This window comes from Equus asinus, chromosome 7 (assembly GCF_041296235.1).
Source record: "Equus asinus isolate D_3611 breed Donkey chromosome 7, EquAss-T2T_v2, whole genome shotgun sequence".
Classification (NCBI taxonomy): Eukaryota; Metazoa; Chordata; class Mammalia; order Perissodactyla; family Equidae; genus Equus; species Equus asinus.
Window position 1 is genome coordinate 55787607 of NC_091796.1, and position 15094 is coordinate 55802700.

The 15094-nt window shown below is 47.8% G+C and overlaps 1 protein-coding gene across 2 annotated transcripts in view; it reads left to right on the top strand.

Moving 5' to 3' along the window:
• The first annotated feature begins 364 nt into the window (after window positions 1-364).
• GNAL (G protein subunit alpha L) overlaps window positions 365-15094 on the top strand; it is a 147659-nt gene continuing 132929 nt past the window's right edge. The window contains exon 1 of one of the 2 annotated variants that reach the window (XM_014829083.3): window positions 365-870. In XM_014829083.3, the coding sequence (XP_014684569.2) occupies window positions 534-870 (337 nt within the window). In that variant the 5' untranslated portion in view covers window positions 365-533. The remainder of the gene's footprint in view (window positions 871-15094) is intronic. The other variant, XM_070513464.1, reaches the window with a different exon arrangement.

The window sequence follows — 15094 nt, forward strand, 5'->3', positions numbered from 1 at the left end:
CCCCGGGCTCGGGCAGTGGTATTTACGGTATCAAAGACCCGCACGCGCGGCCGTGTCTACCGCCTTGGGGGCAGACCCAAGAGGCGACATTTACGGTAACTACAGCTAGACCAGGAGCCAGTATTTACAGTAGCGGGGACCAGGCAAGGCTGCGGTATTTACGGTAACGGAAGCCAGCCCTGGAGGCGGTATTTACGGTAGTGAGTGCCGGCTTGGGCGGCGGTATTTACGGTAAGGGGGGCTGGGCAGGCGGAGGCCCGTCGGCGCGGCCGGCTCTCCGCGTTATCAGGTGATCTCCAGACCAAGCGGCCGCCACCCCCTGCACCCAGCGGAAAATGCAAAATGGCCCTCCGGGCCAGTGAGGGGTGGGCCTCGGCCGGGGCCCGCCGCACCCGCGCCCCGCAGCCTGCGGGCGTTCGCACCGCGCCAGAGCACGGGGCAGCCTCCTGCCCCTCCGCCGGAGCCCCGGCCTGAGCCCGGCGGCCGGCCCGTCCCGCGTCCCGTCGCGCCCCCCGCGCCCGCGCCGAGCCCACATGGGTCTGTGCTACAGTCTGCGGCCGCTGCTCTTTGGGGGCCCGGAGGACGCCCCCCGCGCGGCCTCGGAAGCGCCCGCGGAGGGCGCGCAGCCCTGCCCAGCTCCGGCCCCGGCTCCGGCGGCCGGGCCCCTGCTCCCTCGGGGCGCCGGCGGGAGCCCGGCGTGCACGCGGCCCAAAGCCGACCCGAAGAAGGAGAGGCGGCGGCGTCCGGAGCAGCTGCGCGCCGAAGAGCGCGAGGCCGAGCGGGAGGCGCGGAAAGTGAGCAGGAGCATCGACCGCATGCTGCGCGAGCAGAAGCGGGACCTGCAGCAGACGCACCGGCTCCTGCTGCTGGGTAGGTGCCGTCGGCGCGTCCCCGCCCCGCGCGCGAGCCCCGAGCGGGGCCCCGCGCGCCGCGCCCTTCTCTGCGGGCCGTCCCCAGGCGGAGGGCCCCTGGTCCCCGCACGGGGGGCGACGGCCGCGGACGTGACCCAGCGCGGCTTGTCAGGCTTACATCCTCGGTGGAATGATTTTAACCCGACAGTATTTACTTCGGCGATTTGGCCGAGAACACACCTGGTGATTTCGCTCTTTTCCACACCTTGTGATTTGGGCCAGTTGCACATTTATTGCTAATTAATGAGCTTTTCTGGGAATTTTTCCCCCTCAATTGATTTATTTCCATAGTACATAATCCACAGGGGTGGCTAACTCGAGCATCTCATTTCCTGCAACAGTAGTGTCATGCTGCCCTTTGTCTTAAGAACACAAATGAGAGGAAATTTATACGGCCTTTCAGCTGGACCACAAAGCTTTTATTCTAATCACAGAATAATAGCAGAGTTATTCGTAGGTGTGGCTTGTTCTCTTTTGAGAAACAACTTCAGCAGCTGAGGATATGGCACTTCTGTTTCACTGAGTTTACCCTGGGGCTCTCAGAATGCGTGCTCCTTTTTCTGAAGCAAGAATGGCTGGCAAGCTCCCTAGAGCTGTTCGCTGTGCTGACTGCGTGCAGGAAGGAGAGCGCAAAATCACCAGCGTTTTAAAGTAATAAGCCACATGGTTTGCTGGTATTTTCTCAGAGCTTTGGCTGTACAAAGCATAACAGTGCTTCTACAAGTTAACAACCGGAAGACATTTTCTATGCACTCTACTGTGGAATCAAAGAAAATAAGCATGAATTCCTGATGCTACTTGTTGCTTTTTAAATTTTAAGGCAAAAAAAAAATTTGTGTTTAGGATGTGGGCCTTTGACCCAAATTTTGTGAAATAAGGAAGAATAGTTGTTCAGTTCTGTGCTCTGCTATGCATTAGGAAATAACCTATTCCATGATTTGAGTAAGATACCTGCTTATAAATGAATGTGACTTTTATTTAAACTCTATAGAGCAATTAGGTTTTCAGTTTGAAAGAGCTCACCCACGGCAAGAATGTATAATTAAAACAACACAAACCTAGCTGCTGTATCCTGGTGAAATATCTGAATTCTGAGATAAAGGAAAATTTGGGGGGAGAAACAAAGAAAAAAAAATAAACAGGTTACCTGAAAACAGAAGAGGACCGAATCATGAGCAGCGTTCTCGCCTGCAGTGCTAACTTCTAGAAGATGACAGAGCAGTGTTTCCAGAAGTCTGAAAATACAGAATTGTAATACTGCAATTTCATACCTTGTGAAACCATTGTGTGTGAGGGTAAAACAGATTGTCAGATATACAAGCGCCTGACGTATACCCCATTCGCTTATTTTTCTTGAAAGAAATTAATTAGAAATTACTCCAGCCAAAGTTTTTTTAATGTATCAGATTAAAATAACTCAAAAAGGAGAGGATTGTGGTGTCAAGAAATAAGTGAAGAATAAAATAAATAAGGTCTAGAGTTCTGGCAGTGTAATGTTGTTTTAATGTGATTGTGTGGCTGAACAGAAATATTGAAAAACAACCGATATGTGAAGCAGAATGTGCTTGATATATCTAAACATTAATAAACTTAGGATTCTGTGAAGGAAACTGGAAGATCAGATCTAAATGGAATGATGGGCTCTAAAGAACCGGCTTCTGGTACCACATGTTGAATGTCCTCTTCAGACGTTTTTTCATAGCCTAATATAGCTTGTAGATCAGCATCATATCTGAAATGACATTGAATCAGAGACTCACACTTTAGGGGGAAGGCGTATTGTATCTTCTACCCAATGATACCAACGGTAAAACACATATCGTTATGTCAGTTGACATTGTTTATCGGATTTTGTGTAGATTTGAATTAAACACAGAAAGGTTCTTGGTTTTGTTAGGATTTAGAATGGATTAAGCTAGAAAGCTTTGAATCAGAAGCATGATTTACTGACCATTAATATCCTCAAATGCTTGCTTCTGCTGCCATTGTGTTTAATAGCCATTTATCTTGCTCACTGACCTTATCATTTATTTATTCTGGAAATGTGCACTGAGGGCCTGGCATTGGGGGCAGAGAACTGGCAGGCTCAGGAAGGACACATCGCTTCTGGGCCCTCCCTTACTCCATGCCCACTAGCTGGAGGCTAGTCCCATCTCCACGATGATGTCTTCTCAGGAGACCTGCCCAGAGTCCTCTGGTGGGAATAAACATTTAACTCCCTTGTGCCCGTATTGAATTCTATTTGCACCTCTCATATAGCACTTTGTTACAGCCTGCAGAGCTTCATGGCGGCCTTGATGTCCTCTGACTCCCCCATGGGTCCATCCCAATGACCTGAGCTTTGTTTCCTGTGCAGGCCATGATACCCCACACAGTGCTAAGAGCACAAGAGTCTGGGAGCCACCATGACAATGCGAGATTAATAGCAAAAGTGATAGGGCCCCATTTTAATTTTCAGATGGAGCATTCTTTCAGGCATGGAGTGGCTGAATTTTAAGGAGGTGCAGAGGTGGGGTGGAGATGAGATGAACGTTCCAGTTAGAAACCAGCAGATCCAGATGGGATCGTGGAGTTGGAACTAGAGCAGTGTAGTGGGAATGGGGAGGGAATGTGCTTGGAGAAGTGGTCAGATGACAGATGTGGAGGACGCACCACAGGGAGGAATTCTCAGATAGTTCACATCTGGAGCATGAGCTGTGCATTAGTCACCTTGAGCTGCCAGAACAAAATGCCACAGACTTAACAGGCTTAAACAACACACATTTATTTTCTCACAGTTCTGGAGGCTGGAAGTCCAAGATCAAGGTCCAGCAGGATTGGTTTCTGGTGAGACCTCTCTTCCTGGCTTGCAGGCAGCCGCCTTCTTGCTCTGACCCCACATGGCCTTTCCTCTGTGCAAGTGTGCACAGGGGGAGGAGGGAGAGATGGAGTTAGGGCCCGACCCTTATGACCTCATTTAATCTTAATTACCTCCATAAAGGCCTCATCTCCAAATACAATTATATTGGAGATTAGAGCTTCAACATCTGAATTAGGGGGAAGGGGGCACAGTTCAATCCACAACAGGTATAAGAAGGAGAGTACATGCCCTGTCAAAAGAGGACAGTTGCATTCTAGCTTCATCCCATTGTTGCCTCTTGAGAATGCAGGCCCAATGTTGCCAGGTCTTCTGAATTTTGAGAGTAAGATGGAAATGCCCATTTTCATCTGAAACCTACTTATTTTTAAGCATTGGCTCAAGTTAATAAAGCACAAGCTATGTGCCTGATTGGTCCACTGGCTGTTGATTCTTATCTCTGATCTATCCCAAGCCACAGACACTTCTGCAGGCTGTGTGCTGGGCTCCAGGGGCGGCAGCCCTGGGTCAATGCCACTTAAAAGCAGAACTGACAAGACTGGGTGTGGGATCCCAATGTTTCATCTGTCCAAACACATCGAGCAAGCGAAGCTACATTTACCATTCTTCAAGTGAATTTTTCTGCCACTGAGTTCATACTTATAATGTAGTAGATGCCATAGATGTGACTATGATGTCAATTCCCTGTCCACTGCATTCTGATTGGGGAAGAGTCATCATCCAGCCACTAACCATTCATTTGATATTATCTTTTTTCCAGATAATTATTCAAATGTAAAATGGCCAATTGTGGGTAAGATTCATGTTTTCTGCTTTATTCACTTGTTTCCTGTTGTATTTTGTGTGTTTGATATTGCTCTGCCAGGAATACTCTTCTGAGAAGGAAGCAGTCTCTTGGGGACATTTACTGCTTTTCTTTTGTATTTGGCTATTAGTATAAACCGGAATGCTGGCATGGTCTTCATCTGTTCTTTAGTCCTCAAAGAGGAAGTACTTGGGACAGTTACAAAAAAAATGGAATAGTCTCCACTGTGGGATTTTGATCACTTTTTTTTTCAAATAAATGTCTTTTTCTTTTAATTAATGGTAATGCATACAGTGACCAGGACAGCTGTTTTTGAGTTGTGCAGTAGACTTGAGCAGGGTTGACATGTGGGACACATCCTTATCAATTTACTGCCTTCGTCTTGCCACAGCCTCCTGTAGTACCATGGCTTCTAAAGTCAGTAGGAATTCCAGATACTCTGGCTATGCCTTAAATTTTCTTTCCTTTTTTTTTTTTTTTAAAGATTGGCACCTGAGCTAACAACTGCTGCCAATCTTCTTTTTTTTTTTTCCTGCTTTTTCTCCCCAAACCCCCCCAGTCCATAGTTGTATATTCTAGTTGTGGGTCCTTCTAGTTGTGGCATGTGGGATGCCACCTCAACATGGCCTGATGAGCGGTGCCATGTCCGTGCCCAGGATCCGAACCAACGAAACCCTGGGCCACCGAAGCAGAGCACACGAACTTAACCACTCGGCCACGGGGCCGGCCCCTAAATTTTCTAAACTCACAAAAGCATAACATTTCCTTACAGCATTGGAAGAGGATGTGGGCAATTGTTGCATTTTAGTCACCACTTTTGTATCATTCTATTGTATAAACTATTATCCACAATTTTGTAGACTTGAGGCTGCCATTGTTTACATGAAATCGAATTTCAGGCCAGGAATTCAGGTTGTTCTTTGACCTGTTAAAACACCAAAAGTTTAGAGCGCTCTGTCAAGGCTGCTTTATTTGACCTGTGTCTTAGGCAGCTCAGGCTGCAGTAACAAAATACCACAGACTTCATGGCTTAAACAATGATATTTATTTTTTCACAGTTCTGGAGGCTAGAAAGTCCAAGATTAAGGTCCAGTAGGGTTTGGTCTCTGTGGAGAGCTCCTTTCCTGGCTTGCAGACTGCCACCTTCTCGTGCGTCCTCTCATAGTGGAAAGAGAGAGCTCTGGTCTCTCTTCCTCTTCTTATGAGGATACCAATCCTGTTGGATCAGGGCCCCACCTTTCGCTTCATTAACCTTAATTACCTCCTAAAGACCCTATTTTCAAATACAGTTACATTTGGGATCAGGGCTTCAACTTATGAATTTTCAGGGGACACAACTCAGTCTATAGCAACTTGCAAACCCATTCATGATTATACAGATGATTATTACTGGCCCTGAAAACAGACTCAAGCTGGCTGTCAACTACTGGTGGCTAAGTGTGTCACTGGAATATATAATCATTTTATGAATACTCTCAAAATTTGGGGATGTACCTGTGACCCACTAAAAGATGCAAAAGGAGCATGGGGTTAGGAATATGGCACTGGAGTCTGACAGACCTTATTTGAAATCCCAGCACCCCCATTTACCAGCTACGGGACCTTAGGTAAACTTTCTGAGCTTCAGTTTCCATATCAACAATAATCCTGATGCCACGTGCTTACTGAGAAGAGTAACTGAAATTAATTGAAATAATGGATATAAACTTACTTAGCATAGAGTTTTAGCACATGGTAAACACTTAGTAAGTTGTTATGGTTTCTGAATCCTGTATTCAACTAAATCACTTCTCTCTGTGATACCCATACTCCGAATTGTAAACTAAATGGTTACAAGAGATCACATAATCTTAAGAAGCTAATCCCAGTCTAGTCTTACAACCACTCTGTGATGGAGCCAGGATTCAAACACAGGCAGTCTGGCTTCGCTGCACAAAATTGGCAAATGACTGAGTGGCCAGCTGGAGACAGCTGCAATGGTCAAGTCAAAAGATAGGGAGAAAAAGAAGAATTGGGGTAGGGGGTTGGGGAGAGAAAGTCTTAGTGAACTCTTAGCTTTCTTGCTTAGGTAAAATGATGATGACATTCCCTAAAATAAAGAATTTAAGAGGAAGAGGCAGGTGGAGTGAGAGGAGAACAATGAGTTCAATTTTGGAATTGTTGAAGGTGAGACACCCATGAGAATCCAGTGGGCAAAGTCTGGAAGTGGTTGGGTGTCTGCTGGGGGCCTGGAGCTCAGGGAGCTTACTGAACTGGACATGTACACGTAGGAATAACCCACTGGCAACGGGTGCTGGGGGAATGGAAGGGCACCCCGGGAGAATGTGCAGAGTGAGAAGAGAAGAGGACCTAGAACACGGAACCCCAACCTTGCAGAAGAGTGTTGAAGGAAGAAGAGTATGAAGAATATTAAGATAGCTGGGAGAAACCAAGAAGGGGAAGAGTTTTAGGGAGACGGGAGTGGTCAGCAGTTTCAGCCAGGAGTTCAAGGATAATAAGGACTGAAAAGAAATCCATTGGGTTTTCCAGTTCAGGGAATGGCAGGTGCAAGAGGCTGAAGATTGAAAAGCATGTGGAAACAGTGAAGCAATCATGGTTCCTAGTCTTGGGAGGACTTCGGCTGTGAGAGGACAAAACAGCTGTGATCACACCTTTCAAACTGGGCCTCAAGGAAGCAGTTTGCACGGATACAAATGAAACTGTAGAAAGTGTAATGGTGGTTGCCTCCTGGCCGTGAAGAGAAGAGGATGGGAGCGGAATTATCAAATCTTTCCACTCACATGGGTTCCTGGTAAAGCACTGGCTTGTTTGACACTTGTCTTGAATCCGCCCTCTAAGCATTCAGATGTGTGGACTCAACCTCAGTCCCTCTACTGCAAGTAACTTTCCTGTTGACAAGGTCAGACAAATTTGTAATTTAGAGTGAAATTCTTCAGTGGCAAGCAGACTTTTTAAGTTGAGACCAAGAGATCTAGCAAATTCTCTAGCTAATTCAGTTAGTCTATGAAAAGTTTGCAAGCATAGGCATTTTCAAAGATAAGACCCAACTACTAGGGCCTTGAATAAGCTCATGACACTGAAAGTGATAATCAGGAGATTGTCAAAACCCCACTACATACATACGTACCTAAGTAGGAATAAACAAAGAAGCCGAAATGATTGTTCTTTACCTCACAGCACCCAGGATAGTTTACTTCATGTCTACATTTGTTAATATTTAGTTATTTTTTTAGTTGTTTCAAACTGAAACTCTAACTGAAAAAGAAAGGGGAATTAGACCCTGTCAGTTGAAGCAGTAACTCTGTGCTTAGGGGTCAGGTGAAAACTATCCCCTTTTGTTTTAAAATTCCCTGACTAGTTAGCGATGGGAGAATGGGCAAAGCACAGAGGACGTGTAGGGCAGTGAAACTACTCCGCATGGTACTAGAAAGGTGGCTCTGTGTCATACATTTGTCCAGATCCATAGGATGAACCACACCAAGAGTGAACCCTAGGGTGAGCTGTGGATTTGGGCTGTCAGTGTAGGTTCATCAATTATAACATGCACCACTCTGGTGGGGGCGTTGATAGTGGGCGAGGCTAGAAGGGAGGCCAGAATGCATATGGGAAATCCTTGTACTCTCCACTCAATTTTGCCATGAACCTAAAATTGCTCTAAAAAAATTGTCTGTTTTTAAAAATAATCCCTTACTAGGAAAAGAGGCGAATTTTTATCCCGAGAGGAGGAGCTGGTGGGAAGAAGGGTGTTGGGTTCCTCTCTGAGCTGATCTCAGGGCTGCAGGCATCAGGCCTTCCTCTTAAAAAGTCCAGGAAAGTTGAGCAGAGCAGGAAAAGTAGTGCCCATTATTGAAAGCTGTGGTTTATAAATAAAAAAGCATCACTTAACGACGTTTCCAACTGTAGTTCTGAGAGGTAAATTACTCACGATCGAGAAGGCTTTTAGACTCGCACTGCCAGACTAGCACCTCTCCAGTGCTGGTGAGGGGCCGGCTGACTCTGTTCCTCCAGGCTGCCCCTGCATCTGTCCTGTAGGGCCGCCCGGTCTCTGCACCTTCATCAGGAGGAGTCACTGCATCGTCGCACTGCTGCTGTTATAAGGGCTCATAGCTAATGCCACTGAAGATGAGACATTGCCCCCCACCTCCCTGCCCTGTCGGTTCTTCCTGCTACTGTCATTTCACTTGCCCTTCTGGGGGAAATGAAGATGCAAGTGTCAGAAAGTAAGTGTGGGCCACGGATACAGCTGCTGACCAAGAGAGGATAAAAGAAGCATGCAAGACCACCGCCGGCACAGCTCTTCTTTACTCCTAACAGCAGACGCAGGGAAGGCCCACGTCTCCACGCCTTGGAGTAGCGTTCACTTGGTGTGTTGTTCTGCAGTTGAAAAGTGAGCTTTTACTCCGGGGAAGTGAAATACGACCTAAAAGTCTCCCGGGAAAAGCTCAGGAAGAGGATATTTGGCATAACAGGAAAATAAAGAGCAATTATATCCATACCCTGAGCTATAAGGGAAAAGGTTATTCATTGAATCATTTGTACTGCTCACCAGCCACAAACATTTCTTTGAGAGTCTGCTGTGTGCCAGGTGCTTCTCTGGGTCATACGGAGAGTCCAAGGGGAAGAGGACACATCTCAGCTCTGGAGAAGTTTACAGCGTAGTGGAAGAGAAATGACATGAACCTAAAAAAGAAACAGCAGTGTGAGTGTGCCTGTGTGATGTGGAGAATGGCAACAGTACAGGCCAATACTGTTATTACAAGGGTCCACGGAGAACTCTCTTAATCACGTGACATCGCCTCTCTTAATGTTCCTTGGGATGTGTTATTAGTGAGGGAGTACAGGGAAGCTAGGAACTTAATCGTTTAGAGGAATTTTGACGTTTGCACATAAATGCCTTTCTTGATCCTGGGTGCAAACCATCAGCAGAAGCATTGTGAGACCTGCTGGAGGCACACCCGGCAGCCTGCTTTCCCTGTTCAGCAGGGAGCCTCGAAGGAACCCAGAAGTGCTCACAGCTCCCAGGATGTAGCAGAGCCCTGGGGTGCTTCGAATGAAAGGTTCTAGAAGATCAGAAGAGTGTGAGTGACAGTATCTAGCGGCATGAAATGGGAAGGAGATTGCTCCTTTTGTCTCCAGCCATCGGAGTGCTTCACAAATCAATATTAGAAGCTGCATTTTATAAATTATGCCATCATGGGAGATTACTGTAAATTGGCATGAAGAAAAAAATAAAAGTTTATCTTTTTTTTAAGAAATATATTCATTGTGAAATTCAGGAGCTGTTATTTGACCCTCCCCCCCAAACCATCCACATTATAGCAGGGAACACTGTGTATTCGCTACTGTTAGAGGAACAGCATCAGATTTTTAAGTTTTGATGAAAGTAGTTTTAAAACATTTGGGGGTGGAGGGAAGAGCTAATCCGGAATCCAGGCGTCAGCTGTTCTTCCGTGGACAGCAGTGCAGAAGGAGTTTTTGATGGTAAGAATTCTACACTCTTGTTTTGTATTCCAAAAGGAACTAATTGTGAGAAAGGTAGGCAGTGATAAGTGCCAAGCCACCCCCGGGACCTTGACCTTGACTGCAGAGGAGCGACTGTGTTTTACAGGAACCTCAAGGCGCATCTAGAAAGTGCAATTTTGCATCTCCCAGCTGGGAGGCCAAGCACCACATTTCTGACTCTTTTTTCCCCACAAGTGGGTTCTCGGTAAGAGGTGTCGGCTCAGACCAGAATCATGAGGCACACGTGAACCTGGACTCAAGCTGCATCTCCTCTTCAGGGGAAGATGGTTCGCTGGAGCCAGGCAGCTACCAAATTCCGTAGACACTAAGCTCTCCATTTTGAATCAGCAGAGCAGGACTCGGAAAGCAGGTATGGCCCGAGGGATGGAGCAGGACAGGATGGGAAGGTGGGCGCTGATCCCTGGGAGTGCTGAGGCCCCAAGTGCTGGTCAGCCTCAGAGGCCAGTGTAGACAAATGGTAAGCCCACAGCTCTCCTGAGAAGGAGCCTAGAACGAAGCCAGCACCAGCATACCCCAGCAGAGTATATGGTGCAGATCACTCAGCTGTTTGATTTGGGGAGCAATTTGTATGCTCAGAAGGATGCTGTGTTACCAGCTATGAATGATGTCTGCTCTGTGCCAGGTTCTGCCTGGGTGTCAGTATAGGAGGATGTCCTCAGGAACTCGTGGCCTGTGGGGAGTCAAGGGCATAAAGCAGCTGCCACGACACAGTGTGAACTAGCACCCACACTACACACAGGACAGAGGGGCCAGGGGCCTGGAAAAGATGGGGAGGCAGCACACGAGCCTTGAGGGGGAGGTTGGCTCCTCCACACAGCTTCCTCACTGAAAATCAAAATACATTTGTGGAACACATGTCAGTTTTTAAAGTTGTCAAGTTTTTTTTTTCCATTTTGAGGGGTTTATTGGAAAACAACATATTAAGGTTTCGCTTAGAGCAAATGAAAAGCAAAACACTCACACCTTTTCCCTAGTTGTCTCAAAAGTCTGCATCTGCGGCAAGCCCGCTTCCGAAGCCCAGTGCAGATACGCCTGACTGACAGACGTGAGTTTCTGTGCGATGCGAGGGAGCATCCCTCTTCTTTTGGTTATTATAGGTTTTCATTGTACAAAGAAATTCAATGTGCTGAACAGAACCCGTAAAATGCCAGGGAGGAAACCCGCCGTTTAGTCTCTTTCTTTCCTTCCCATGCCAATAAGGGAGAGTCACGTAATTCTGAAATTGTTTTAACTGGTACTCTCTTTTAGAATTATTCTTTAATGTAACAACATTCTGCATTATCAATTGTGGATGAGTGCTACATAGAACTAAAAAGCGTGCGCAGGTGCAGCTGGTTTAATATACTTCGCTGTGCCTAATGGAGAATGCCTACTGACTACTCAGATCCACTCCCCTGTTCCAGTCTAATGGTATCTTCTCAGAAGAAACCTCTCCCATTTGGGCTTGGGTACCGTAATGAGCTCATAATGGGGTGTGGAAGGGCCAGGTTGATGGCCTCGCCCCTGTGCAGAGCTCCAGAGCTCGGTGCCGAGTTAGCCCCTGCTGCCTATGGATGGAGGAGAGGGGTGATCTGGTGAGTGAGCCCCCAAAGTAGATACAGAGAGGTGCGCGTCACCGGATCCTGTCGCCTCCCCAGGACAGCGTTTTATTTCTTCCTCAGCCTCTCCCTTTACCTAAATTCCTATAAATTATCCTAAGTGCAAACAGTCCTTGATTTTCATCAAGTATAGCCAAATGTTCACTTAGGAAAGTAGATGATGAATTTCTAGAGTAACCTCAAAATCCTGTTAGTCAACCCACAATGGAAAAGAAGCAGCATAGTCATCCTTCAATAAAACCTGAACACCGGGATCACAGTAGGTCACATGGTGGGTCACAGCTGGATCCCATGGTGGATCACACAGTGGGTCACGCAGTGGGTCACAGCTGGATCACACGGTGTATTTGGAGTTATAGCTTGGAGTACCAGGAACAGTATTTCCCCTCCCCATACAACTGTAACCCCCCATCAGAACCCTTGGCTGGTCCCACTATACCCTGAGGCTCAGTAGGGGTGCAGGCCGTAGGGCAGAGGGTGGGAGCAGTGAGGAACAGGTCTAGGGGTGACCAATGAGCAGTAACAACAGGCGCCCCCCACATTAATATGCCCCTACTGCTAACCCACAGATGCAGAGGGATACGCAGGGCCAGTGTGGCCGGAGGTGCCCAGGGAAGAGCTCCAGCTGCCTGGCCCACTTACTAGCTCCGTCCCCCGTTCCCAGAACCAGCCACGTGGCCTGCTATGCGGTCTTTGGATTCCATGTCCTGCATTTTTGTCTCTGCTCCTCTTAATACTTTCTTTCAGTTTCTGCTTATAAAGGCTTGCTCTGAAATGGGGCATTGTAGTTATTCTTGTAACATTAAATGAGGTGAAGGTTAAGTCCATTACCAAAAATAACATTTTATTATTAGATAATATTTAATTCAAATGGAGGCCAAAGGATGGTACAAGGACACTTGTAATTTTTTTCTGTAGAGGTACCAGTCCACTTGGAAATCTGGTCTCCTTCCCTGGTCTGTGTTTTACCCCTTGCCCTCATCAGCTGTGCTGGCCCTCACTCCCTGGCTTTCCCTAGTCGAGGCTCTGGAGAAACCCATAAGCGGGTGAACAGCCTTCCAGGGCCGACAATACCAGCGTCTTTTAGAGGCTGCATTCCCGTGTCATTCACTCAACAGTCTCTGTTTTCTCCGTCCCACCTGAAGCCCTGTCCTGTGGGGGATAGAGAGGTGGGAAGAAGGAGGGAGGAGGAAGGCCCGTCCCAGGCTGCTGAGAGCAGCCCCTCTGACGTTCCTAGCCCACGGTGCCCTGGGACTCGGCGTGGCACTCCACGTGACCACTGTGCATCCTCCAAACGCTGAAACCCTGATATATATTACTCCTGCATGCTAACCAGGAGCAATTTTATCAACCACGAGCATCCACAAGCTTTTGTACACACCAGGCAGTTGCTTCAGTGGGCACGCTGTGGGAAGACACGAGGACCCCCCGGATGAGAACAGGCAGAGGCCGTTCCTTCAGAGCTGGTGACAGCAGCACCGTCACTTGATCTGGTGGACGGTCGCGAAGGCAGGTGGTGGGGCGGGAAGCTTCGGAGTGGAAAAAGGAGAGTGCTCAGGCGTGCCCTCCTTGGGGGTGGCGGGTGTGGGCAGGCCGTAGGTGGCTGATAGAAGGGGGCTCCTGTCTGATGGTTGGGGTTGTGTGTTTGCCCTCTCCAGTTGGTCCTAAGTTGGAGGTGGGGGCACAAACTAGGGAAGCCGTCAGTTGTTTGTCCAGTCCTGAACGTGGGGAGCCGATTGTTATGGGGGTTGCTGTTTGGCTTCCGGGACAGGTTGCTGGAGATCGTGGTCTCACTTCCCGGGCGGGTTACTGCAGAGAGTGGGTTGGCCTCCGGGGCTGGCTGCTGTGGGTTGTGGGTCCGAGTGCGATTTTTAACATGCTAGAGCCTTGTGTGTTTATATGTTCAGTGTCTCCGCACGTGTCCCTCCAGAAAGCAGCCGCCGTCTGAACTGGCAGGGGGCCCCTGCTGTGCAGGCTCCAAGGCCAGGACCTGTTTGGAATTCTGGCTCTCCCTCCTCTGGAAGGTCATCTAGCTCCTCTGAGCTCCCTTTCCCTGAGTATAACAGGAAGTGAGAGTACTTTCCAGAAGGATCATTATGAAGACTGGGCGAGGCGAAGCACCGTGACACAGAGCAGGGGCTCGTGACTGCGTTTTCCTGCCTGCCTGTTCCTGTCATGCCCCGTTCACACTGAGGCGTGAGGGGGAGGTCCCACACGCTCTCCTTCCAGGACCTGCTGCGCTTTAAAGCCAGGGTTTGATCTGAAGGAAGATCTCAGAGTTGTGAGGTTTTTTTTGAGGGGCACTTCCAGTGCTAGCAACTAAAGAACTCACAAAAATAAGTGAAGCTAGGATATTAGTTCCTCCCAGCCTTTCTGTAAACACCTCTCTTCCCAGGGATCCGCCGGCTAGGTACATCTGTCGTGTTCCATCATTGCTGCCAGCTAAAGGACCACTAATGAGCACAGGGATCACTGAGGGGGTTGAAGTTTTAAATAACTTGATCAGGAAGGTTTCATTGAGAAGGTGGACATTTGTGCCAAGGCCTGAGGAAAGAAAAGAGAAGAGCAGGTAACCATCTAGAGAAGACAATAGGATATGGAGAGGCAAGTGCAAAGGCCCTGAGGTTTGCATGAGCCTAGTGTGTTTGAGAAATAAGCTGAGGGCCAGTGGCCAAGCACATAGGAACAGATAAGGCACTGAAAAGTCCTTGAGTTTCACTCTATTTGTAATAAACCAAATAGCCAGTGGAGGCTTGGGTCGGGGCGGTAGCAATGAAGTGATGAGAGGTGGTCAGTTTCTAGATAGATTTTGAAGGCAGGTTAACAGTTTGAATTGGATGTAGATGGAGAGAAGGTGAGGAGTCAGAGGTTATTGTTACTCCTGGGGCAGAGGTGGACTGAAGTTTACTGAGCGCCTCCTGTGCCTACTTTAAGTTCTCAAAATAAAACTTTGTAACAGAATACATGAGGCTGTTGTATCTGAATGTAGAATTACTGAGAAAAAGTATCCTCACCATTTAAACTGAAATACCAGTCACTTGATTGTGGAGGGTTCAAAGAGCGGAGGTGTTTGATTTAGATTTTTTGAAATCTATCTTCTTTACATACTTGAGAGAAGACAGACAGCAGCAAAGCTGTGTTGCAAAACCCCATAGGGATGACCAGAGTCATGTCATTACAGAAGGTACCCTGCTGGATCTGAGTCTATACTGCTCTTCTTCCTAAACAATCGGGCGAGGACCCCATGGGGACCAAGACAGCTGGCTGGTGCACCAATACTGGGAGAGGAGAAGCAGGAAAACCTGGATTTCCCTTTTTGGAAATCGTGCGCTGTGTTGGGATTACAGTGCCTGAGCCCCAAACGTGTAGGTGCGTTGTCACTTTGGGAGAGAGGTCCAAC